The sequence below is a fragment of the Crotalus tigris genome, unplaced genomic scaffold (assembly GCF_016545835.1).
Source record: "Crotalus tigris isolate CLP2741 ecotype Arizona unplaced genomic scaffold, ASM1654583v1 scf7180000020888.614114, whole genome shotgun sequence".
Lineage (NCBI taxonomy): Eukaryota > Metazoa > Chordata > Lepidosauria > Squamata > Viperidae > Crotalus > Crotalus tigris.
In genome coordinates, this window is record NW_024098239.1 from 485,582 (window position 1) to 512,139 (window position 26,558).

At 53.6% G+C, this 26,558-nt stretch overlaps 1 protein-coding gene across 9 annotated transcripts in view; it reads left to right on the top strand.

Annotated features, from left to right (window-relative positions):
* MEF2D (myocyte enhancer factor 2D) overlaps positions 1-26,558 on the top strand; it is a 90,172-nt gene that overhangs the window by 54,202 nt on the left and 9,412 nt on the right. For 5 of the 9 annotated variants that reach the window (XM_039368629.1, XM_039368628.1, XM_039368627.1 and 2 more), the window contains 4 exons: positions 15,412-15,615; positions 20,108-20,245; positions 23,224-23,434; positions 24,275-24,331. In XM_039368629.1, the coding sequence (XP_039224563.1) occupies positions 15,412-15,615; positions 20,108-20,245; positions 23,224-23,434; positions 24,275-24,331 (610 nt within the window). Of the gene's footprint in view, positions 1-15,411; positions 15,616-20,107; positions 20,246-20,381; positions 20,517-23,223; positions 23,435-24,274; positions 24,332-26,558 lie in introns of all 9 variants that reach the window. The other 4 variants (XM_039368631.1, XM_039368635.1, XM_039368630.1 and 1 more) reach the window with 1 other exon arrangement.

Sequence of the window (26,558 nt, forward strand, 5' to 3'; positions counted from 1 at the left end):
CTCCCCCCTCGGTCTGTTTCCTGGCAGGTCCCCTGTGTTGTACATGGTGCTCATAGAGGCTCCCAGGCATCCATGTGTGATGTGCCCCCTCCTTGCCTCCCCCACCCGTGCTCTGCTGGAGGCATCAGGACTCTGATATTTCTTTCAATCCACTTGGACTCCTGAGGTGGCTGGTCTTGAATCCGAACAGAATCTCGAACCTTCCTGCCCCCGTTGTGCCCCCAACTCCTGGCTTCCCGAACCTCTGGAGGCCCCATTTCAGTGGGCAGCTGAACTTCCAGGAAAAGCTGCGTTGGTGGGGGGCTTTGAGAAGGGCCAACTTCATGGGTCATCACAGAGGAAGGAGGCCGGTGCTGCTATCATGACTGTGAGCATACACAGGTTGCTGCCTTGGGGGGAGAAAAAGGTGCCCCCCCAGTTACAGAAGCTGCACTCTGCACAAGGCCTGTGCTCCCCACGCAGAGCATAACTGGTGGGAACAGGCTCTGCGGACCCCCAGACGGTGAGAGGACAAACGGCAGCCCCTCCCCCTCGATAGGGGAAGAAGAAATTGACACAGCTGCTCATCCATTTTAGGCCCTCACAAATCTTCTAAATAAACTTAACAGTAAGTTTAATCAGCTGGCTGTACATGTATCATATATGTTGTTTTTATTTGTTTGACATCTACCGTAAGTGAAATCTCCTTCACGCCAGTCTGACTTCTGGTGATGTCATGGAGACATTTGGGAGGCTTTCTGGGCAGAGTAATGGACCTTTTTTGGCACTGACTTTTTCTGAGTGTTTTTCAATTTCCTAATAGTCTCCGTTCCAAATCCTGGCTGGTAAACCTTGGGATGAGGTTCCATCCCTTCATTCCTAGTGACATTTTCCTTCAGTTGACAGCAACCCTGCAATACAAGTATGAAGTATTGAAAAAAAAGACTGTTATTTTGAGGAGAAATGCTACATTCATGTGCAAATGTATGTAAATTTGAATAAATCAATCAAAAGTCCCATGACTGACTGACTGAACATTCTTGATGTTTCTCAGCATTCTGCAGTGATTTAGAGTAGGAGTGTGCAGAGTATTTTGAATTTGAACTGTTTTATGTTCCAGTCACATGATAGCAGTATTCCAATATCTCAGGGGCTGCCATAAAGAAGAGGGAATTAAGCTATTTTCCAAAGCACCTGAAGGCAGGACAAGAAGCAACGGGTGGAAACTAATCAAGGAGAGAAGGAACCTAGAACTAAGGAGAAATTTCCTGACAGTGAGAACAATTAATCAGTGGAACAGCCTGACTCCAGAAGCAGTAAATGCTCCAACACTGGAAGTTTTTAAGAAGAGACTGGACAGCCATTTGTCCGAAATGGTGTAGGGTTTCCTGCCTGAGCAGGGGGTTGGACTAGATGACCTCCAAGGTCCCTTCCAACTTTACTACTACTACTACTACTACTACTACTACTACTACTACTACTACTATTATTATTATTATTATTATTATTATTATTATTATTATTATTATTATTTCTAGAGTGAAGCAGCTGCTTTTACTGTGGGGTGGGAGGTTGCCACAGTTTGGGGGGTTATTTTGAGGGCATGCTGTGCTTCCAAAATGATTGAAACAGGGAGATTGGGGCTCAGGATGAGATTCCTGCATTTCTGATGGCTGCTGCCTTCATGGCTCCCTCTGGGGTGGGGAGGACAGGTCCTGGAGCACGTGGCTGCTGGGAAGCTGGGCCTAGCAGAATGCTGGCTAAATCCAAGGGCCCCCACCACTGGCTTGTCACACGAGGCAAAGAACCCAGTCTGTCCAGGTTGTCGTTGGAAACAAAGGAGGGCGGGCAGGCGCATGTTTTCAAGAGGGAGACCCTCCGACCTACAGCTCCAGCCTTGGGCTCTTACCCACAGAGAGAGAGAGAGAGAGAGAGGTCTTTTCAAGGGGGGGGCAGCGTTTCCTGGTCCGCAGTGAATGATGGGGGGTCTGCGAGGCAAGTGGGGAGAGAAAATGTCCCAGTTATTCAAAGACTGAATCTTTAAAAAAAAAAAAGAGCAGAGGAAACTTTTGGTGAGGCCACATAGTAACTTTGCTCTGTTGGAGAGGAGTATTGGGTAGGACAGTGTTTCCCAAACTTGACAATTTTAAGGCATGTGGACTTCAACTCCCAGAATTCCACAGCCAGCGGTGCTGGCTGTGGAATTCTGGGAGTTGAAGTCCTCATGCCTTAAAATTGTCAAGTTTGGGAAACACTGGGGTAGGAGAAACAAAATCCAAGGCTACCTGGGTGTGCACATGCATCCCTGTGTACGCCATAGCAGGGGCTGCTCAGTGAATTTTGTAGTTGGGTTGTAGAGGTGTTGTTGGGGGGGGGGAGACACAGGACCATTTGTGATTTCTCACCATGATGAAGGACCAGTGTGGATTTGTGATGGTGGGCGAAGGAGGGCTATTAGCCCAGGGTTGGGAGTGTGAATGAGGGGCAAACTCTGCCCATTGCCAGGAGTTCGGTCCTGACCGGCTTAAAGTGGACTCATCCTTCCCTCCTTCCGAGGTCAGCAAAATGAGGAGGGGGCCGTAGGCTGATGTTTGTAAGCCACATAGAGAGGTCTGTAAAGCACTGTGAAACGGTACATGTAGCCCTCGCCTCATGACCACAACTGAGCCCAAAATTTATGTTGCTAAGTGAGACATTTGTTAAGTGAGTTTTGCCCCATTTTACGACCTTTCTTGGCACAGTTGTTAAGTGAATCATTGCAGTTGTTAAATTAGTAACACGGTTGTTAAGTGAATCTGGTTTCCCCATTGACTTTGCTTGCCAGAAGGTTACAAAAGACGGTCACAAGATCCCAGGACGCTGCGACCATCATAAATATGAACCAGTTGTCAAACATCCGAATGAAAATCACATGACCACGGGGATGCTGCAGCGTTCAAAAGTGTGAAAAATGGTCATAAGTCACTTTTTTCAGTGCTGTTATAACATTGAACCGTCACTGAATGAACTGTTGTAAAGCTATATAGCTTTATATATAGCTATGTGGCTATATAGAAGGCCAAGTGCCCTTGCTGCCCTCCCTGTGTGGGTCATCAGCCAAGGGGAAGGGATTGGCCAGACCCAGCCTCCTTCACGACTGGCTGGGCAGCGAGCAGTCTCTGTGTGCGTGTGTGTGCGTGTGTGCGTCCTTGGAAAGGTGCCCAGCCAGGGTTCGGGTACAGCACGGTTGCCGTCCCAGACCAGGGCAGGCGAGCAGCTGTGGTGGCTTTCAGGGAATGAGCTGCTCTGCAGAGAAATGGGCGTGAGATCCTTTGAGTGGAACTGGGACCAAGTGGATTTGCTGCGACTGCAGCTGCTTCCCCCTAGCTGAGCTGCTGGATCCACCCCTGGCTGGCCTGGCAGTGCAAGGACGGTCTGGCTTATGATCTCTGGGGACCTCAACCTGCCTTCCTGGGGGGGGGGAGGGAGAATCCAAATAATAATCGCAACTGTGGACTTGATGAAACATGGCTGGTGATGATGGTGGTGTCACACACCAAATCTAGTTTTTATCTTCTGGCAGAGGCAACATCTGGGACGAGGGGAGGTTGTTGTCAATGCCTTGTCCTAGGCAGATGTTTCCTTTTGCCTCCCTGTTCTCCCGGACTGCCCCCTTGCCAGAAGGAAGAAGGTCCTGCTTGATAGGACCACCCCAAATGTTTGATGGACCCTGTAGAAGGAGCCTGGGGCTGTCCTCAAGGTCCCCCCACTGATCCCCTGTGCTGCTTGGAATCAATGAGTGGATCACAAAGTGCTTAGGTGGATTCTTGCTGCTTACTGATCCTAGAGATCCCCCCCATTTGGGGAGGAGCTCCAGGGCTTGAAATATCGGAAGAGACATCCAGAGTCCTGCTGGCAGAGCCTTTAGTAAAGATTATTTGATGGCAGTAAGAGCAGCAAAATATATTTCTCTGTCTTGTGGTATCTTCAGGTTGCTGGCCAGCAGCTTTGGCGAAGGTGACCTGGTTTCTCCTGGGTAGGGAGGGACTGGGAAGCCCCTGCAGGGCTGCTGCGGATAACATCCCCGGGATCCGCTCTGAGCTGGATTATCTGGACCCTTTCTGATGATCTGTGGCAGGGAGGGGATCTCTGGCCTGCCCCTCTGACAGTACAGAGGTCTTCAGAGCTGCCCACCCTGGGATCCTGGGGAGGCTCAGTCAGGGGCTGAGGTGGGGAATGGGAGGGACAGTGCCCCACTGAAGGCGCCTCCTTTCTCCAGGGCTGGTCCAGCGCCCTTTGGCTGGGGGCGAGAGAGAGGCCCCAGAGCTTCCCTCTTTCTCCCTTTAACACCCCCTGAAACTGCTGAATGAGGTTTAGTTCATCAGTGGAGGCCTTTCCCGATGCTGCAGCTGGTCCAAAGGCAGCCCTGCAGGCAGCGACAGGAGCCCCTGGGTCTGCTCACGGGTCGCTTCTGCTCCACGGGCCCCACCTGCTCCTGGAGACCTTCTGGGTGGAAATTCAGGCAGCTGGATAGCCCTTCCCAAGCCCTGGAGGCTACAGGACTGCCTTTCTCTGCTTTTCTCCCCTTTCTCTTGGGTTGCTCCGGTCCCTTTTGGGGCTCTGGGACTCAGGGTGTCTCTTTGCTGTTTCCCCCCTGCCCTTGGGAGCAGGTCACCGGGAGGCTGGGACAGTTCTGGCTCTCTTAGCTCCTGATGGGGCCTGGGAAGCCCTGGCGCTTTTTCCCTGCGCCGGAGGTGAGTGGGGGTGGGGTTTCACCCCAAGCCTCAGCTTATGCAGGATGGTTAGGTTGGATCACAGTTTGATAATGTGTTCTTTTACTGTTCCGTTTGGGTGGTCTTTTGCTGGTTACTTTACTGATATTCACCACCCAGAATAATGTATTTGCAGTAGAGGTTCGGTTATTAAATGAGTAAATCTTTTGCAGAGTTCCTGAGAGCCAGGAAAAGCAGAGAAAATACTTGGCGGGCTGGGATGTTCTTAGGAGCCCTGAATGAATCGAGGTTCCCCCCTGAAAGAGGGCCTGGCAGTCGGCCCCTTTCCCTCTCCCCCATCAGCTGTTCTGGCCTGGCAGAGCCAGGGGAGAGCCGGAGGGGAGGGGGGGTTCTGTGCCCCCCCGCTGCGAGTGTTGGATGTCGGGGTGCAGCTGCTCCGGGCAGATGGTCACGGGAGACGTCCTGCAGGTTGCTGTCCTGGTAGATCTCTCTGCTCATTGCAGAATGGGGGGGGGGGTGGATCCACTGGCCTCCTCTGTTCCAGGCTGGGTGACCCTGAGCCCAGTTTGGAGGGTGGAGCCTGGCCAGCGGGATGCCCTGGGAGGGCAGCTCCTAGAGATGATCACAGGGACAGCCTGGCTTTAGTGGGCATCTTGGCAAGATTAGCATCTAATCCTATCTTCACCCAGAGAGGCTGAGCTGCCGCAGGTCCTCACCGCTGGCATCCCCCAGAGCAGATGCGTTGGAGGAGCGAGCAGTGAGAGGGCAGGCGCTCAGGGAGAGGGGCGGGAGACCCACAGCTTTGGAGCTTGTCACCCCGATGACATTTGCAGGAGTCTCAGAGCAGATGTCCTGGCAGCAGATTTGCCCGTGGTCAGCCTTGGAAAGTGCAGCACCTTGGCACTCCCAAAAGGCAGCAGCGGGAGTCTCTGCCAGGCTGGGAGCCGTGGCCGTGCCTCCAGCAAAGAGCTTATGTCCCAGAGGAAGGGGATTTGATGGCCCTCTTAGACTTAAAAGGTTAATGCCGCCAGATGAGGAGCTAAACCCCTGTCCTGGCATGAAGGGCAAGCAGAGGGAGAGATTTTGCCGCCTGCCTGGTGGGATGCCGGCTCAGCTCCCGGCAGGGTCCAGGGGTCTCATTTTGCAAAGACCCCACTGGGCACCCTCGCCAAAGTCAAAATTAGCCCAGCTGACCTGGAGGAACGATTCCCTGTGAAGCGAAAGGCAGAGGAGCAGGAAGCTCTTTAGGAGCTGGGTTCAGATTCCCTCCCAGCTGAGCTGCAAGACTGGTTGGCTGTTCCTGGAATCTGTGAATGAATGAACCAGACCGCGTGAGGCCCTGCTCTTCTCCCCAAACCCTCTGGGGCCCACACCCCAGTGATGGCAGGAGGAGGGGGGCAGGTGCCTCTCTGGCTCTCCCATTACTTTATTGTGTCACATTCCTTTATTGGGAAACGAAAAGTGGCTGCCAATACGTAAATAGGGACAGGAGGACGCCAGAAGCTTGTTGGTGGAATCCCATCGTTTTTCAGCTACATTATTTGTTCTCCTTTTGATTGTTGATTGTGGTCTTGCAACACCTTGTGCCTTAACGTCACATTCCTCTCCCCGGTCGTGCCATTGTCTCCCAGGCAATTGTACAAAGCAGAAAAAAGTGATGCATTCTGAAGCATTGAATGTTCTGTAGCGAAATAATATTTGAATGCAATATTTTTGGCTATTCAGTACGCTCATGCTGCCTGCAGAAGTCCATTCCTACCTGTCTGGCTTGTTTTGTAATTCCTGCCCTGGGTGGATCTAGTGGGTCTCTTCTGCCGGCCCACCTACCACGGGCTGCTCCTGACCCTGAGGATGGGGCCGCTCCTTTCTGTCCACCCACCTCTTCAGACATGCACAGAATGGGCTTCTGGCTTGTGCAGCTGACTAGAGACGCTGCCTTCCTAGAGACGCTGGCACACCAAGGGCCTGAAGGAGATGCCAAGTGGATGGGCTTTTCACAGCAGAAAAAAACGCACTTTGCTCAGATATGGGGAAGGGGTAGAACAAATGGTACAGGGACTGGAGAGAAGAAGAAACAGGTCGAAGCTGACTTTCCTCTCTGGGGCATCCCTTCTGCCCCTTTCTTCAGATTTCCCCTCGCAAGATGTCCCAGGGAGGCCTCATTTGAATCTGACCCCTTCTCACCCCCACCCTGCTGCGACCCACATCTGCAGCGTGAGGTGGTTGATGCCTGGTGCACGGCAGCCTTTCAGGTTTTCAGCCATGTCTGTACATGAAGTGCTTTGAGAGCTGAAAACCCTGCACGTGGGCAGGCCTAGGCTGATTAAAATAGGAATGCGGTGTTGTTTTTATGCCTTCTGTGACCGGCTGCTTCAGAGGAGGTTTTACCTTGTGGGTTCAGTCCTGCAGGAATAGGTGCTGCTCCTTTGGGCCTCCCAGGGTGCCTGGCCCACTCTGGGCTGCCCCTTTGCTCGGGCAATTTGGGGGGGGGGAGTGGATGAAAAGTATCTTGCTACAAACATCCGTGCCTCCACATTATGTTTGTGGTGGGTTTTTCCCTTCACAGCATCTGTGCACACATTGGTTTATTATTTATTTGTTTACAGTGGTTTGTTAATGGTTCAGTTGCAAATGGCTCTGAGTGGCTTTAAAGCAAGTGATGAAAATGTTAAAATGGAACCACTAGAGCCAAAGCAACATCCCCCGGTGGCTGCAGCACCCATTGCTGGTGAAGATGCGTCATGTCTCCAGAGGGGGAGAGGTCCTGGGTATTTGGGGCCAGCTGTTCCATGGAGGCCATCACTGAGGAGGCCCTGCAGAAGTCCTCCTCTTGGTAGGGGACCGTTCAAGGGGTCTCACGGACCCCCACCTCCTGAACCTAAAGGAAAGCTCCAAAAAGGACAGTCAGCATCTGAAATGGCAGCCAGGAGCTGGTTCGGGAGGGGAGATCTGGGGAAGTCCTACCTCCCTGGGTTGCTGCAAGTTCATGCCAGACGAAGCTTCCAGATGTCATTAAGTCTGGCCCTGTCCAGCCTCAGGCAGGGACACGCTTGCTGCAGCCTCACCCTCCTTCTGTCATTTGGCCCTAAAGTCTTCTTGCCAACAGAGAGGGATCTGAAGAGAGGAATTACCCCCCTTTCAAATAAGAGCCAGTAGTGTGGCAGTTTCAAGGCTGGGGAGCCGCTGGTAGCATCTCCCTCCCCCGACCCGAGAGAGGCTCTGGGGCGAAACAGGTCCGCAAGAGCAGCTGAGGGACATCACCGCCGTCCCTCTGAGCAGGCAGGCCTTGTGCCCGAATACTGGCCATACGAAACCCGCCGATCCGTGGCAGGTACAGATCTTGTCCCATTGAGCAGCCAAGGGAAGCTGATGACAGGCATGGCTGCTTCCCTCGGAAGGCGAGGCCGGAGAGCTGCCCTTGGGCTGACAGGTTTATTGCGCAGCAAGAGAGATCTAATGGGCTGGGCACCCCAAGGTCAGCCAAGGGCAAGCCAAGCCGCTGAAACAGACCAAGGACGGGGGAGGGGTCCCTGTCTCACCTGAAGGGAAGGCAAACTCCTGTCCTCGGCTGCAGACCCCAGCTCGGGGGTGGGGGGACAACAAGATGGGTCACTCTCAGACTTTGAAATGTAACTTTAATGTGACCTTTTTAAATCCATGGGGGGTGGTAATAGAAACAGACTCACGTTCTGTCTTGAATGCTGGGTGCCTTTGCTCAGGAGGGCGTATGGGAACGGGTAGCCTGCAGACTCCTTTCTCCGTTCCCCAGAGGGGCTCATATGGAGAGCAACCTCCTCTGGGTTTTCTGGGTAGGGGTCTCCTTGACCTGCGCTCAACCCTCTTCTTTTCCCTCTGCCATGCCTGGGAGGGAAGCGCTGATGGGCTTGGTGTTCTCCTCTGCTGGTCCCAGCACCTGGAGGGGCCCTGCTGAGCAAAGGTCCCGTTCCCCCCTTCCAGAGGCCGAAGCCAGAGGAGTGTGCCGAGGGCAGCCGAGGGGGGGGGGCGTGTGGGCCCTCCTGGCAGAGGAGAGGGGAAGCACTTATACTCCCCCTGTTCTGGGAACGAGGGGCTGCTTCACAGGTATCGAGAGTCAGAAGGCTCCATTCTGATGAGAAGGCCGCTTCCTGGCAATTGGGAACCTGACATTTCCTGGGCGGAGGACATTTTTCTCTTCTTTTCCACAAAATCCTCCTTCCAGTGTGTAGCTTCAGGACATGCAGAGAGGCTGCCTGGAACACAAAGCAGGGCAAGGCTTCCTGGCTTGAGGTGATCTAAGGGTCTTGTGTGCTGGGTTCAGATTCAGCGGAGGGTGCTCCTATTGTAACCACTGCTAGGAAAGCTGGACTCCAGCTGGGGTGGCAATGGCTTGCTTGACTTTGCCAAGGCTCTGGAGAGAAGCCCTTCTGGCTTCCTCTTCCTCTTCCCCATCCCCCCCCCATCCCCTGCCCAGTATTTGGGAGGTCAGTGTAATCCTGCCCTTCAATCCACCCCTGGTTGTAGCATGCCCTCCCCTCCCTTGGGGATGGGGGGGCTCAGCAGCCTTGCCCTGGGACAGCAGGCTGGAGAAGGGAAGTGGCTGCCTGCCACTAACCTCTGAGCACTCTTGCCCACCGCTGCTGCTGCCGCCAGAGCGCCTGGCCACGTGCCTGCCCAGAGGAAGGACCGAAGCTGATCCCGCTTCCAGGGGCACGGGGGAGGGAGGCATGGTGGTGCCTGGAAAGGCGATTAGGACTCGATCTTGTTAACCACTTTGGAGCCTCTGCTGGCCATGGAGACACAGAAGGGGGACAGGGCACATCTCCCTCCCACCACTCTGCTCCAAGGCTGCCTGACCCTTCCCTCCCTTGAGCTGGTGAGCCATGTAGCCCCTCAGCTGATGAAAGCTGAATTCGGGAAAGTCCCATCGTCGGCTGGGCCTGGTTCTTGCCACAGACCGGCCTTGTGACAGTGCCTGTTAGAACGTCTCCTTAGAGCCAGATCCAGAACCGAGGAAGGCTGCTGGCCTAGAAAGATGGAAGTGAGCTGAGATGCCTGCTGGGAGGAGGGCCCCGGCATGAGGGAACTGCAGCCATCAGGGTTGGGTTGCTGTGTGGAAAGTCGATGGTTGGTCCCCTCTGTCCCCCACTGCTTCTATTGTGTCCCTTGAGGAGAGTCCGGGCTTTCCACATTCCGCTTAAGAAAATGACTCCTAAAAGCATCCTAAACAAAGCACAAAGAAAACAGTCACTGTGAAGGTCTAGAAACAAGCTCTAGAAACAAGCTTTCGGTAGGCTTTCATTTGCCATTATTTCTTTGGTTGTGGTTTAGTTTCTGATGTTGGGTTGCTAGTTCTGGATTGCAAATCTCTAGAGGGCCACTAGATGCCAGCAAAGGTTTTTCTGGATCTCTCCAGTGCCTTCGCGTGGCATCTTTGGATTTTGGCAAAGTGCAAACCTCAGGAAGTGGTTAGTTCTGACTGCATACTGCATGTTCAACTTCTTAAAAAACTGAAAATTAAGAAGAGTGCTTTCCAGAACACAAACTTGTTTTAGAGAAGAAATGGAAAAGAGGGTGGCCATTTACTTATTGATATGAAGCAGAAATTTCACAGAAGTAAAGAAAGAATATTCAGTCTTTCTTAATTGTTTTCCTCAGCATTTGACTTCCTAGAATAGAATAGAATAGAATAGAATAGAATAGAATAGAATAGAATAGAATAGAATAGAATAGAATAGAATAGAATAGAATAGAATAGAATAGAATAGAATAAAATTGGAAGGGACCTTAGAGGTCTTCTAATGCAACCCCAGTGACTGTGCCATTTGAACGGCCCCCATCCGTTGGTGTGCTTTTTAGGACGAGGAGGATCCCTCGGTTACTGTGGTGCTCCTCTAGATCAGGGCTTTTCAACCGGTGGTACAGGTACCACCTGTGGTACATTGGCACCTGGCAGGTGGTACATGACCATCCTAGAAAAGTGGTAGTGGGGGAGGGAAATGAGCTGAACCGGTGGCAGCACCGCACAAGCCTGAGCGAGAGATGGCTGGAGCTGCAGGGCTGTAAGGGCTCAACGGAAGAGCCAGGATCAGTGCCGTTTTCCAAATGATCGGCGCTTCTTCGGGGCTGTCAGGGCTCAGTGGAAGCACCAGGATCAGCGCCAGGCTCCAGCTGGAGCTCGGTGCTGATCCTGGTGCTTCCGCTGAGCCCTCAAGAAGCACCAATCGCTGGAAAGCAGCACTGATCCTGGCGTTTCTGCTGAGCCCAGAAGAAGCACCAATCAGTTGGAAAGCAGCACTGATCCTGGCGCTTCTGCTCAGCCCAGAAGAAGCACCAATCAGCTGGAAAGCAGCACTGATCCTGGCGCTTCTGCTCAGCCCAGAAGAAGCGCCAATCAGCTGGAATGTTGCAGCATCTCCAGGGTCTTGTGATTTACATTCAGATGCTTGGCAACTGATTCCTATTTATGACGGTCACAGTGTCCCAGGGTCATGTGAAGTGACCAAAACCTGCTGCAACCACCCAGCAGACAGGGGGAATAAACACCCCCCACCTCACCCCCATTGCAAATCCTCAACAGAAATGCTCACAACAATGAAAACCTCGGACAGGAGGAAGAGCACCGCCGGGCGGGCAGGCAGGTGTCTTGCTCAGCTGTGGCTTGGGGGGCACTTTTTTCAGTGCCATTGTAACTTCAAACAGTCACTAAGTGAACTGTTGTAAGTCAAGGACTACCGTATTTTCCGGCGTATAAGACAACCCCCAACTTTTGAGAAGATTTTCATGGTTTAGCAAGTCGTCTTATACGCCGGAAAATACGGGTACTTTAACTTTCTAATAAAAGTAATGTAAGTCCTAAACACATTAGCATTTCATTATATTTCATCACTTGTTCCTGATCTGCTGAAGACAAATGTAGCTGGGTAACATCCCATAATAAGCATGGGGTGCACTTGTGAAGCTTTGCAGTATATGAGGAACTGCCTCACCCCAATGGGACTAGCTGGCCTCTCTTGTTCCAGTGGAAGCAGCCTAATTTGGATCCCACTAGCCAAAGAATTTCTGCTGCTGGGCTCCAGGAGAAGATTTCTGCTGTGCCCCCCCCCAGAATATTCTACCATCAGAGGTGAGATTCCCCCCCCCCCCAGACACACAAGAACACAATCCTGGCCTTCTGGCAGAGCCAGTAGTTCCAGTTGATGGTTAAACCAAAGGTGGGCTGAGGCCCCTGGTGCTGGATGCACTGCAGCAGGGATGGCCCGATGGGATTGTCAGAGGCTGAGACTGCCGTTTTGTAGAGGCCGCTGAACACCCCTGTGTTACTGACACTGTTGATCTCCATGGTGGAGTTGAAGTCATTCTTCCAGGTGCCGATCAGGGAGGACTAAAGGAGAGCACGAGGGGGGGAGGAAAGCGGGTCGCGGTGCTAGCCAAGCCCAGCTGTCCAACAGGTAGAGACTTTGGTTCCATTTTCTCCATGAGATCTGAAAACACCCTCTACTCCCACTTGCCCGACCCCCAAGGCTGCCCACGCTGGGTGGGGCTGGCAAAGGCGGCGCATCCTAAAGTCCTTCGGTGGAGGCGCCTGCCAGACCACTTCCGGGACGACACCCCATGGGCAGATCGCTCTGTCATCTGCGCAGCGAGAGCACCAGCCACGGCAGCAGGTTGCCAAAGAAGCGGCCGAGCATGGAGGAGGAAACGCTAAGCGTCCGTCCGTCGGGGTCCCAGGGCTTCTGGTGCTCAGCGCAACGGCACTGGGTGCGGTCAACCCTGAGGAAGCGGCACCCTCTGCGCAGGCCACCAGCTCCCACCAGCTGCTCCTGCCGCTCACCCGAGCAGAGGCTGGTGGCGGAGGGGGTTTCCCCGGGGGAGGAAAAGCCCCGCTCGCACTGCCTCCCTCCACCACCCTAGACGGGGCAGACACTTCTGCGAAATCGCTGGCCTTCTGTGAGCACTGAGCAGCACTTCGGCAGCAAGGGGGGTGGAGGGACTTCTTCTCAGGAAGCCCCCGCCACTGACTCAACACGGGCATTCTTACTCAGCTGGCTCTCCGCCAGCGCTCCTCTCCCGCCATTGGTCCGCCAACACTCCAACCTCGCCCCTTCCTCCCGGCTGTTTCTCGCATGGACACTTTTCTAGGGCTATTTGGCTGCGTGGGACACTTAAACTCTCATCCGGACAGCCAATCCCCGCGCCAAGGGGCGAGGAGCATGGGGCGCAGGATAAGGGGGAGCTTGCTTTGATGTACCATATTTTCCGGCGTATAAGACGACTGAGCGTATAAGACGACCCCCAACTTTTGAGAAGATTTTCATGGTTTAGAAAGTTGTCTTATACGCTGGAAAATACGGTATCTGTACTTTATCACTTTTTTCCTTTTTTTTTTTTTTTGGTCATCAAGTTTTGGACACCTTTCTAGGTGACTGGTGGTACTCGAAAGTTGCCCTATCCTAAAAGTGGTACAATGGGTGAAAAGGTTGAAAAGCCGTGCTCTAGATCTTGTCATCTGTTCTGAGAAGAGTCGGGAAAGGATGTTTCCTTTCTCCATCATTCCCCCCCCACCCCACCTGCAATCCTGCTGGTGAAGCCTTTGGGTGTAGCTTCCCCAAAACCTCTACCTGGCTGTGGTGGGGCCTGGGAGAGCCTTCTCCTTTCTCTTCCTCCTTCCTCCGAGTTGGATTCCTGCGGGTGTAGAGGACCTGCCTTTCCCCTAAACTGGATTCCCGCCTAGGTGGGTGGGCAGATTGTGATGGAAATCTAGCATTTGGCTGCAAAGGTGTCAACCAGGCAATCTCCATAAACACTAAAATGCTTTGCTCGGGCATGAAAGCTGGGTCTGTTGTGATGGGTGGTCACACTCGCTGGCAGGCTAGATCAGGCTGGCTGAGACGGGACTTGGGATGAGGTGGCAGGGCTGACCCCAGAGCCCTCCATGGGAGAAAAGGCTTTTGCTTTTTTAAAAACGAGCAGAAGCTCAGAACCAGGCTGGGAAGAGAAATGCGTTTTTTTCCATCTCTCCAGAAGCCTCAGAATTAATTGCCACAAATCTCCAGGGATCTGGAAGAAAAGCCCAGGATTAGTTGAGACAGAGGGAAATTTTTAAAGGACTTTTTTGTATTTATTCTCTTTGTACAAGTCCAGTAATTGTATATTTTATGCAACTTGGATCTCTTGCTGACAGAGTTGTTCTTAAGCACAGAGGCCAGCATCATCCTATAATCTGCCTTGTTTCCTCATAATTAAATACCGTTTTTCTGCCAGATCCTTTTAAGTGATCATCTAAGATTTGAACACATCTTCATTTTTGTTACCTTTACCACTAAATGTTTAGAATGTCATTTAAAGCTAAAAAAAAGATTCTAGCTCTTCTTTTTTTAAAAACAAAATGATTTTATTTACCTCTTACGAGAATGTCTATTTCTTGAAGGAAGGGTTGATTCTACAGTGCTATATGGCCAGGGATGGTTATAGAATTTATTTCATTTTTTCCCCTCTTTTTGCCAAAAAAGCGGCCCAGCTAGTGGGATCACCCCAGATTGGTGTCCCCTGGAACAGTGGCAACCACTGAATCTAAAACTGGAGGCAGGGCTAATGTGGATCGGCCCAGCTATTCCCTGGGAGAGCAAATTGGAGGCCCAGTCTTTTGATAGGGGGGGCTGGGATGGGCCAGATAGGGGAGGTAGTGATGAGCCAGCAGCTCTGCCCCCCCCCCCCAAAGTCTTGCAATTCTTTAGTTTGGGTTCTAAAACCTTTCCTGGACACTTCAAGGGCAGGAACCGCAGCAGCTTCCTTCCAGAGAGGAAAGAGGGGGGATTTTATACCCTACCTTAAAGCAGGAGCCCTTACATGTCGGAGCTTCTTTCCCCACTGCCCGCTTGCCCAAAGGAGGTGAAACCGGGCAGTTTATCCACAGCAAAAAGGAACAAAGGCACTTCTAAAAAAACCCAGAAAAAGGTACAATTTGGAACTCAACTGAAATTTCCTAGTGCGATCCTCCTGAAACCTGCTTCCCGCCTGCTGTTTCATTTGCAGATAAGAAGTTGGGCTGACAGGTCAGAGATGCATTTTATTTCTTTATTATCAAACAGCTTCCCTCTTTTTCCTAAACACGCATTTTGTGTGCGCAAAAAATTGCCAACTGAAGCTAAAACCTGCCTTAATGAGGGCTCCCCCAATGGCTGGCGGGGGGACAAAGGGGGGATGAAGTCTGTACAGGAGGCCTCAACGGGGTGGGGGCGAGGGTGGGGGTGGGGGCGGAGCCAAAGGAGCCATTGAAGCTTCTGCTCTTATCAGAGTTTCAGCTTTTCCTGCTTGCTTCGCTTCTGGGGAGAGAATCTCTCTGCAGGGCTGGGCACACTTAGGGTGGTTTTGACACGAGACGCAGTCAAGATCCTTTCATGCGATGCTTCACCAACAGGCCTCAATGTTGTACAACAAGGAAGCTTAGTCGAGGGAGTGTAAGTCCTACATAACGCAGATCCTAGGGAACCGGCCTCCCCAGTCGTTTTTCAGCGCACCCCAAGGCAGCCTCCATCTTGAGAGAGGCTCTCCTGAGTAACCCCGCGCAGAAAGGAGTATCGGGGCCGAAGCGGAGAATTTAGCGCCCACTCCCAGATTATCTCCTGATTCTGGCTCCCCGACCCTGGGGGGAGGGGGGAAATCTGGATGGCTTCAGGCTTGGGGCGGATCCTCCAGGCTGCCATCTCTCTGTGCTGATGCTGCTTGCTGTCTGCTGCTGCAGGTGACCTTCACCAAGCGGAAGTTTGGGCTGATGAAAAAGGCCTACGAGCTGAGCGTCCTCTGCGACTGCGAGATCGCCCTGATCATCTTCAACCACTCGAACAAGCTCTTCCAGTATGCCAGCACAGACATGGACAAGGTGCTGCTGAAGTACACCGAGTACAACGAGCCCCACGAGAGCCGGACCAACGCAGACATCATCGAGGTGCCGTGCCCCGTCCGTGCCCGGGAGGGGGGTCCCACCGATGGGCTAATCCTCTGTGCTGGCCTGCAGAGCCACCCGCCCAGCTGTGCGGGCGACTGGCTGGAGAGCCTTGCTTAGTTCAGTGGATGTGAGCCATGCCGGGGCTCCAGGGAGAATCCAGGCAGACTTTTAGCCTCGCTCCATGGCCATTGAGCTGTGCCCAGTATCCTAAGCCACAGAAAAGGAGCAAACCCAATCGGGCGTGCACAGATTCAGCTGCACTACCTTGCACTGGCCCCATTCAGCCTGTGACATGTCTGCCCCAAAGGAGACGACCTCCAGCAGCGGCTCCAATGGTGGGGTGATTCTTCCTGGGATAGGGAGGGAGCTGAGCCAAGGGGCTGGGACCAGGGTCAGCTTAGGGCCGCTACTGTGAACCCTGCATGCTCAGGAGAACTGGCCAGAGGTCAGTGAGAGAGTCCTGGGATGGAGCCGGTTGGCCTCTGGGCTTTCGGAGGACCGGCCCAGCCCTCCGACCCCCTCTGTGCACGATTGGCTTCCCAGAGAGGGACCAAGTGAGATGCCGCCGCTGCTGCTGCCGTTTCTTTGTCACCTTTCAATGAAAATTTGCCCGTGGGTGGCTCTCTCTGTGCTTGGCAGGATCTAGACAAATGAATGGTTTGGCTGGGTAATTATTGACATTACAAGTGAGCAGAAATTAAGGCACACAAAACCTTTAGTCATTCAATTTATCTGCTCAAGATGGGAGAGAATAGAAAGGGGGAAGAATCATTCTGCAGGGGGGGGGAGGTTTTGTGCCAGGTGCACACTTAGGCCCTCCCTTGCAGTCTCTCTTTCACATGTACGTGCACTCGTGCGCACACACACACACACAGAGTCACTGCAAGTGGAATAAAATATAAAGAGGTCTAGAATTTGAGAGTCATTTCCCATTTGAGGAACAAAACTTGAGCCGTTTAGAAACCTCTGCCCTTTGTGGATTGCCTTTCAAAATCCACTATGGAGCTAGGAGGGCCAGAGGGAGAGTCTGACTTGGCTTCTCTCTTTTCTGCACCAGGCTGCCCATCACCTTCCAGGCCTCCCCACCAAAACAGGTCTCCTGTGGGGCTGCTGAAGACTCTGCCAGCCGGGGCGTGTGAGGCTTTGGGGGAGGGAGGTCTTTGGGGGTCTTGGCCAGGGTCTAGGTGAGTGAGGTCACATGTGGGATGGGCCTGAGCTTCTTCCCTCGCACCCAGCTCCATTGGCAGTGCTCTGATTGGCCATCCAGGAGAATCCTCCGCTACATCCAGCCGCCTGTCCTGACCCACCAGCCCCAGGTAGCCTTCAGCCAGGGCATCGGCTGTGGCAAGCAAACAAGAATTGCCTCCCCTCGTTTCCCATAGAGCATCATGTTGGTCGAAGGCGCGTTTCCAGCTGGTCTGGTTGTCTGCCATTTGAGGAAATATGGAACGTGTCGAGGAGCTGCTAAGATAAGCTCCTCTAACTGAAAAGCCCCCATCTTGGCCCTCCCCTCCCCGGCCCCCAGCTTCTCTCCAGATCAAGGGCCACCCTGGGCTCGTTCGGCACTTGGCTCAGAGTTGCCAGGAAGGGCAATTGGGGCAGAGGAGAAGCCAAATGGGTTAATCCAGGTAAGGCGGACATCCTGGGGCCAGAAACCAACTGATCTGAGTGAAGGATTAGGATTGTCCTAGATAGGGCGGCCTTCCCTGCGGTCCTTGCCAGTGTGTGTGTGTGTGTGTGTGTGTGTGTGTGTGTGTGTGTGTGTGTGTCCCTGCCACTTTAGCTGCTGACATCGTCCTCCCCGCCTTCTCCACATAGAAGGGCCTCATCTCTTTCCGAATCCAAACGGAAATGCTATTCTATCCTTGGGAGCATTTTTCCTCCAAATTTCTTTAACAACCTTGAGTATTTTGAATCATTTGAACTTTGAATAGTTTGATCAACCTTGAATATTTTTTTGCTTAACATGACAGTTAAGTTGGGGACAATGTACAAAGGAGAGCTGGGTCATTTTGGCTGGCAGAACAATCCCCACATCAGTGGCTGCTGCCTGAAGTTTGTGCATTCTGTTGTGCTCATGAGCCCTTCTCCCTGTGCTGCCCTGGAGCCAGACTTTCCTCCTCCTGCCGATGTTTCTTTCCTTTTTCTTGCTCTGCGGCACAGCTTTCATTTTCTCCCTGTTAAATTCCATTCTGTGGGTTTCCACCCACACTTCTAGCCCCAGTCTGTCTCAACTCCCCCCTCCTTTTCCGAATCTTCCCCCCCCCCCCACGGCCTCGCCTCATCTGGCAGGGGTCTGCAGTCCCTCTCCCAAAGACCACCTGAGCCACTGCCCTGGGCCTCGGGCATGCAGGGCAGCCGTGGCTCTCGTCCGCCCTCAGCTTCTGGCACAAGGTGCCCTGCTTGTTTGCCAGGGGGACAGCGGGCTGCCAAAAGATCCTGTTGGCCCAGTTTTATTTGGGGGGGAATCCAATGCCACTAAGAAACAGAGGGAGGATGGAGGAGGAATCATGGGGAGAGCTTATCCATTGCATCTCTCCCCCCCCCCCATCTTCCTTGGCACAAACTTTCTGACTGAGATGGGTGGCCCAGTGTGGGGCTTGGGCTCAGAGGAAGTGGGCCTCAGCAAAACCCTGGCGCTTGGTGGCCATTTTGTGAGGCTGGTGAGACTTTGCTGCGTTTTCCCCTTTTGATTGCCTTCCCCCCCTTCCTGAGCTCTTGGGATAGCTCTTGCTCCCCCGTCCGAGTTCAAGCCTTGGGGTCTTCCCTGAACTTGGGGAGAGGATGCCTCTTTGCTGCTTACAACCCCCGCACCCCCAAGTGGAGTTTCCCTCTTGTGTCTTTGTTCACGCACACACACACACACACACACACACACACTTGCAAAGGACAGGATTGCAGGATCATCCTTGCAAGTTGGAGCCAAGATCAGCAGGGGCTGCGCAGTTGCACCCCATGTGGGCCACATCTGGACCACTTTGAGAGGAGCCACGTGCCGCACTGACTGCAGTGGCTGAACCCAGATGGAAGGCCAGGAAGCCTTCCTGGATGTGGCTGCTGCCTTCTCTGTTTTGTGCTGGTTTTTCAGCGCAGCTGCCAGGCTGGTTATGAACAGGAGTCTTATTTTTATTTTGTTTGTTTGTTTGTTCATTTATTTATTAAATTTATATGCCACGGAGAGGCCTTTTTGGTAGCTGTGGGAAGGGGCCCTCCTGACTCTCCCTGGTCCTTCTGGGCTCTGGAACCACTTCCTCCTCCTCTTCTGAGGGCCGAAGCTGGCCTATGGGGCAGCCCCACCCAGGAGAGGCCGCCCCCCTTCCTTGGCTGCTCCAGAGCTGGAAAGGGCATGGGGGGGGGGCTGAGCTGCCCTTCCAGGAGGGGGGAGGGGAGAGGACAGCTGCTCTAAGCCTTGCCCGGTGCCTGAATCACAGCTGGGATACGTGCCGGCCACCTCCTCTGGTCCCGATGGCTCAGGCTAAAGTTTGGTGCTATTGGATTCTGGGTCTTTCTCACCCAAAGTCAGCTTCCTTTTCGTCCTTTCTAAAATTATAATTCCATGAATTAATAATGGTCACCCACAGTGCATACATTGGAAAAAAAGTCCCGAGTGTTCACGACCACATTTGCCTGGGTCTTTTCCCTCTGCTGTTTGGGGCCTGGATTTAATCCAGAAAAGGCTTTTCTTTTTTGCTGAAATGGCCAGTGATGTTTGGAATCTTTCTGTCACACACACACACACACACACACGCACATATACAAACACAAACACACACACAGAGACCCCTTTCAATTTCTCATTAGCCCAACAAGAGATCAAGACTTCTCCACAACCTTGCCACAAGCTGACTTTTAAAAAGAGCTGGCAAGTGGGAGCTCCGTAATGGGGTCTAATTGCTTCTGGTATTTTGAAAACACAGTGATTAAGCGTGGCAGAGGAGGAAGGCAGCCTTCAAATCAGCTGCCATGCCTGGAATAAATACTTGGTAAACACGGCGTTTGATGTTCTTGTGACACATGGGAAGTGTGCAGCCGCTTCTCTCCTGCCTGGGAAGAGATTGGTCTCGAGCGAGGGACCAGAAGGCAGCGGCCGCTCAAGAACTGCCAGGCAGGATTCCTCCAGATCTATGGGATCTCTGTCCAGTTTGGGTTTTTTCCTGGAATTGAGTTCCGGAGTTCAGTTATAATTCAACCTGCCATTCTCTCCAGGAAGCAGAACTACCTCCTGCTGGCCCTGGGCACTCCAGTGCCCGCAGATCAGCCCTGGCCTGAGGTCCACACTGGCCCAGCAGGTGCACGAGTGGAATCGGGAACGGCAGGGAAGGCCCAGGGGAGGGGACTGTTGTGTGGCTGAGGGGTGGGAGTGAGGAAAGGAAAGGTTCGTTGGCTTGAGCCAGTGGCACCTGGACTCCCATCCCCTGCCGGGTGGCAACCACTCTGCCCTCTGCCAAGGCTGGGCAAGGCCCCCCTGAACGTCTCCCGGTTGTGCTTTCAGACCTTAAGAAAGAAAGGTTTTAATGGTTGTGAGAGTCCCGAACCCGACGGGGAAGACTCCATTGACCAGAGCCCGCTGACGGAGGACAAGTACCGCAAAGCCAGTGAGGACCTGGACAACTTCTTCAAGCGCTACGGCGTAAGTAGCCAGCCCCAGCCGGCCAGAAGCCCCTCACCATCTCTCTCTCTCTCTCTCTGTCTCTCTTGTTCTTGTTTGTTTGTTGGATTCGACACCCCCTGCCCACCCCCGACCTCCCTTCCCCATTGGCTGACAGGTGCTGAACAAGAAGCATAGAGAGGGGGAGAGTCCCGACGGGGAGGACATCTTCACCCTGACACCCCAGACTGAAGAGAAGTATAAAAAGATTGATGAGGAGTTTGATAAAATGATGCAGACTTACAGGCTCACAGTGAGTAACGGGGGGCAGCCCACTCGCTCCCCTCCGCATGGCAAGGGCGGCTGCCGGATGTGTGCCCTGCACATTGTGCCAGCCCTGCACGTCCTTGAGTCATTAACACACGTGTGGACACTTCCCCGACACCCGCTCGCCTGGCCGAGACTTTCCCATATGCCTAGGGGGAAGCAAAGGGGGCCTGGTCCCCTGAGGAAATGAAAGCAGTCCTGCCCTCCATGCTTTCTGACCCAGGTTCCCCCCAGGAGAGAAATAGGAAAGACTCTGTGGCCGGTAGCCTGCCCCCCACTGGGCATCAGGCCAGACTGGCTTTATTTATTTAGTATTTATTTATTAAATAAATATATATAACCACCCAAGTCTCACATATGTGACTCGGCACATTTTTTACAAAATGTAAAAAAATCCATCCGGTAATACCCACCCACTCCACCCCAGGGCTTGCCAGCGTTTCCATCTCCTTTCAACTCTTCTTCGGTTTGAGGGTCTTGGTGCAAAACAGCAGCCGGAGACCAGCTGTAAAACAGGCCGTCTTTGCTTCTGGTGGGCAGGAGACCCAAAGGTGGTTGGCGCCTGTTTTCCTTCCCCCCTTTGAGGGCGGTGTGGCCTGAAACGGGCTTGAGAGGAAGTGCCTGGAGTCCCCCTGGACAGGGACAGCTGTGGGGTGCCTCATCTGGGTTCCCCGCCTGAGCAAGCGAGGGGCTAGCAGGAGAATATGGGCCCTGAACTGGTTCCAGAGGCTGAAGGTGCCCCCCCCCCTCCAGAGTCACAGATTTGTCCCAGAAGTGCTGAAGGGGGTGAAGATGGAGGCAGTTTGGGAGGAGGGGGGGTGCACGAGGTTCCTGAGAGAATTAACCCCAACCCTCTGCCTAACTAACTAGTAACCCAAGCTGTGCCTGGCCAGGGCTTTGATGGCGTCCCCAGAGCCGGACCCACAGGTTGTGGGCTTCCTTTGCAACTCCCGGCAGTTCAGCCTCCCTTTTCTTCTCTTCCTGCCCCACAGGGTCCAATCTGTTCATGAGACCAAGAGGAGGCTGGGGGGTGGCCGAAGGCAGAAGAAACGGGGCGGGAGAAGCAGAGGTGGCAGCAGACGCCCCCAGACCCTTCCCTAAAGGAAGTGGCATGTTCATGGTCCCAAGGCAATGGGGTGTGAAAGACAATGGGGCCAGGGCTTTCGGCTGAGTCTGGCATGGGGAGAAAGCAATTCTGCTCTGATTAGACTCCAGAGAGGTCATTTCCCACAGATTTCACCCTTACAAAGCCGGTGCCAGGGCCAGGCCCTTCTGGCTGCTCTGTTTGGGGCCCTGCTGATAGAGCAGCCCCAGTCAAGATCTGCCCTTACCTGTGGAAAAGGGGCACACCCAGCAGAGAAGGCTGCAGCCTCTGGAAGGGCAGTGGCTGCGGTGGAGGCTGCTTGGCGCATCCTCAAGGACTGCAGCTTTGCACGCTCACATATGCACCACCCCACCCCCACCCCCGTTAAGGTTTCCCCCCCTTTGCCACAATACAGCAACCTCTGAAAAATTCAAATGCAGCCAAGGTCAAAAGCAATGCAGGAAAAGTGCTGCGGCCATCTAATAAATAGAGGAATTAAAACCACCAGAATCTTGTAGTGATTTAAACCATGTCTTTAAAGGTGCGAAGGAGTAAATATTCTCAGTTGGCATCGAAAAGACGATGCTGATGGCACCTGGTAGTTACCCTGGAGAGGAGACGCCTTCTCTGGAGTGGAGGGGCACCCCGGAAGCCCACGGAGCCCAGGGCCTTGGTGTCTTGGCCAAAGCTTCATGAGCGTCTTCTTAGCAAGCTGACATCCAAAGCTTTTCACACCAAGGACCCCTGCAGGGACCTCAGAGGGCAGCTAGTCCACCTTCCTGCTGGATTTAGATCTGCACTTAACAGCATTCCTGCAAAAAGTCCTCCCCACTCCTTAAATGGCCCCACCCCAAAGACAGCTCCCCCCAGATGTTTCCCAACACGGTTTCATTTCTTGCCATCCGACTCTTGTGTGACCGGCTCCCCTCTCCCATTAACATGCCCGACTCTCTCGTTCCTTTGGAGATGGGCAGCTTGTAAGCTCATATAAAAATGAACTAATCGTTTTTTAGCCCCCCCCCCTCCTCCCGCCCCAGCTGTCCTGCTTGCTCATCTCACAAGCTGCTCCCTTTGCCAGGACCCAAAATGCATCTCTGGAGTGGCTGCAGAACAAGGAGGGCTCCTGACCTCGCTGGGTGTGGAGATGAGTGGTTGTTACCTTTGTTCTTGCCCAGTTTGTGTCAGACTGAGGTTGCTAACTACTTCTTACCTGCTCCCTCCTTTATTTCCGTCTTTGACTTTCGGGATTATTTCTGCTTGCTGACGAGTTTCACGCCCTCCGTCCTGCTTGGTCTGTGGGATGAACATCCAGAGTTGCTCCGCCAGCTTTGGATCTGTGTTGGATGAACATCCCTCTGAGGACTGAACGGGGGGTTCTGCCAGAGGTTTTGTTCGCCTCCCAACATTCCGGGCTCACAGCATCGCCCTAATCTGTGGGCCTCGGAGGCTGGCCGGCCATTGGTCGCTCCCGGATTCCTTGGAATCAAAAGTCTCCAACAGCCTCTTGTCACTGAGTGGTGGGTCCCGCGAAGTGCAGGACAGCCAGTGACAGAGGAGGCTTCTCCCTCGGCTCCCCCTCAGCCGGCTTTCCTGCCCCTTTTCTCTCCAGTCCTCCGTTCCTGCTCCCAACTTTGCCATGCCTGTGACGGTGCCAATGGCCAACCAGAACGCCCTGCCATTCAGCAACCCCGGGGGCTCCCTGGTGACCCCATCGCTAGTGACTTCCTCCTTGACCGACCCCCGATTGTTGTCCCCGCAACAGCCAGCCCTCCAGCGCAACACCGTCTCCCCGGCGCTCCCACAGAGGCCGGCCAGCGCAGGTACGGCCTTCTCCCTTCTTCTCCTTGGTGGATTTTCAGGCAGTGTAAAAGGAATTGGGCAAACCCAAAAGAAAAGAGAGAAAGCAAAAAGCAACCGAAGGAGCTTATGACATCCAGGCAACGGTTTGCCAAGCGCCAGTGGCTGAGCTCTGGCCTGGGCCATCTCCACAGTCCCCCGTTCAGCACTGGGGAAACAACAGGAGACCAACAGGGACAAGGGCCTTCAGCCACGAGTTAATTTTGGCGATGTGTACGTTGTGGGTAGACAAGTACAGGTAATCCTGGACTTATGACTGTATTGGAGCTTGCCCAGTTTGATTGTAAGTTGTGAAGATCATAAAGCAGGTCATCCCATGACCAATGCAATTTTATGATCTTTTTTGTAGTGGTCATTAAGCACATCACGGTTGTTAAGTGAATCCACTAAGCAACTGCTGTTAAGTGAACTCATTGTTTACTATGAGCTTTTGGCCAAAAACTGGAAGTAAATACTGGTTTTGGGCAAAAAAAAATCATAAATTGTAGTCCTATGGCCATGGGACATGGCAATGGCCATAAATGGGGGCCATTTTTTTCATGTATTGTGGTTGATCTGAAATGTGATTCAGGTGTGTCCAAACATGATTTTCACATGTAGATACGCTTGGGATGCCCAGCTCTGGACACCATTTTGGGAACGTGAACAGGCCTAGCCTGAGGACTTAAGGGAGGTGGCAGCCATTCTGCCATGATTTCCCCCCTCCCTTGGAAAGGGGGCCTTAGAGAAGCAGGGAATCTCTGGTGGGACTGTCCTGTCCGAATGTGGCTCCAGATGCAACTGACCCTTGGCCTTCTTCCTAGGGGCGATGCTCGGAGGGGAGCTCGGCAACACGAATGGAGCCTGTCCCAGCCCTGTGGGTGAGTAGCCGCAGCAGGGGCAGCCTGGGGAGTCTCAGGAGGCTGCCCCTCCAGAAGGGAAGAGACTCTGGCGGAGCTCAGGGTCACCCCAGGAAGGCCCCAGCACTTTGCATAGGCTCTGAGCCCCCCCCCCCGTGGCCTTTGTCCCTACCCCCCACTTGCAGTTTTGGCTCTTTCTGCCAAGACAGCCTTTTTGGGGTGTCCAAGAAGGAAGGGGGAGCTTGAGACACACCAAAGGAGCAAGTCAATGGGGGGAATTTTACACGAGGGAGAACCAGACAATCCCCTCGCCTTGTGCAGATTGGATTCCCTCTGCCACTAGCCTGAATGTTGACCAACAATTCTTTATATTGTGTCTGAATGTGTGTTGAGAATTTTATACATACATAAATACATACATATTTAGAGGGGAGGCTGTCTTAGGTAGCCATAACCCCCCCCCAAAAAAAAACAACCGAGAGAAGAGGCCACCTTTGAAGGTGCCTTTCCTTGTGTTTGGGGGCCTCTCCCTCTTCTAGAGAAACACTGAATCCTAACAAAGGGGGCTGTTCTGTGCCTCCCTCAGGGTGCTTCCCCTTTTGCCAGCCAGCAGGTAAAAGTGGCTGAGGCCAAACCCGGCACAGGAGAGAGAAGGCGCCTTTGGCAGGGGAAGCTGAAGGGGGGGGGGGGAAAGCCTCCCTTGCAGGCTCCTTCAGAGAAGTTGCCCGAGAGGGAGAGGGAGGGGCCTTGGGTGGAGCCCAAAACTGGCGGGGTCCAGGCCAGCCAGTTTTTCTGCCCAGGCTTCAATTAGAGGCTGCATTTTCCTTATTTGTCCCTGTCAGTTTCAAAACCAGCCGTTGCCTACAATCCTCCTTCAGAGGACACCCGTTCTGGGTTGCTTCAGAAATACGGCCAGATCCCTATTTTGATGATTCTGCCCTTAATTACAGCGTGTCAGCAGGCAGAGAGGCAGCATCTTGGCCAGCTCAAGCGGTCTTTCACCGGCTCTGCTGTGCCCAAGTGGCTATGCACACCCAGCCAGCCTCTCTGGGGACTCGCCCCTCTCCTGTCTGTGCCAGGTGGAGGGGAGAGAGAAGCTATTCAGCCTGGTGAGCCCCTGGCCAGTTAGAGCCAACAGGCAGGCCGTTGGCCTTGTCCGGCTTCATGAGCAACTTCCTTCGCTCTTTCCCATCTTTCTGACCAGGAAGGGCTGCCCTGGATCCCACCCCAAAAATCTCTTTTAGCTGAGCCCACTGGAGACTGGTGACTGGAGGAACACAGAAAAATTCTGTAACCAGCTTCAGCACCTTCCTTGATGGCAGCCCATCAGTGGTTTTGATGTTTTTTAGCATGCTTCACATGCTAAAAAGTTAACTTTTAGAATGAAACACAGCAAAGGCCCAAGCAGTCGAAGCTGCCCTGGGGGGTTGGCAAAAGGGGGCTTGGAGGCGGCTGAGAGCGGTGGCAGCCACTGGAAGCTCCAGGAGAGGCAGCCGGGCACTGAGGTCCACCGGGCATCTTCCTTCCAGCAGGGTTGCTGGCCACAAGACTCTGCCGAGGAGAGGGGCGGTCTCAGAGGAGGAACCGGGCTGCAGGGTCCCAGGAAGGGAGAGGCCCTGCCGATTGTGGGGAAAGTGATCAGTCTTAGCCCAGGCCCCCTCCGCCCCTCCCGGCTCCTCTCTGTTTTCCAGAGCAGCCCCCACGTCAGCTGTTGTGAGCGGCTGTTCCAGCTTGCAACTTGGCAAGATCCCTGAATGTCAGCATTGACGTCACGAAAACATTCCCCTCGTTCCAGGAAATGGGAGCAGGGAGAGCCCTGGGCAGGCTTGCGCGAGACCCGGAGGGCCACCCGGGACCACTTTCTCTGGGCTCTCCTCTCCGGTTGCAAAGGGCCTCAGGGCGCTGGCAGAGGCCCCGTCTTGGCCAGCCTCAGTCTCCCTCCCACTTTACATGGGAGGTTAAATCTGTGCCCCCCTCCCCCCCCAAGTTTTGCTGCTTACACTAAAGCAGCATTTCTCCACTCTGGCCATTTTATGATGGGTGAGCTAAAACTCCCAGAATTCCCCAGCCAGCCTGGAGTTGAAGTCTGCCCATTTTAAAGTTGCCAAGGTTGAGAAACCCGCCTTTAAAGCTTGTGCCAGGGACTCTGGGCTGACCAAAACCGCCTCTGCTGAGCCCGCAACTCCCCCAATTCCTCGGCCGCCTGAAAGCCAACTGGGTGACGGTGCTGTTGGGCAAGTGGAGGCTT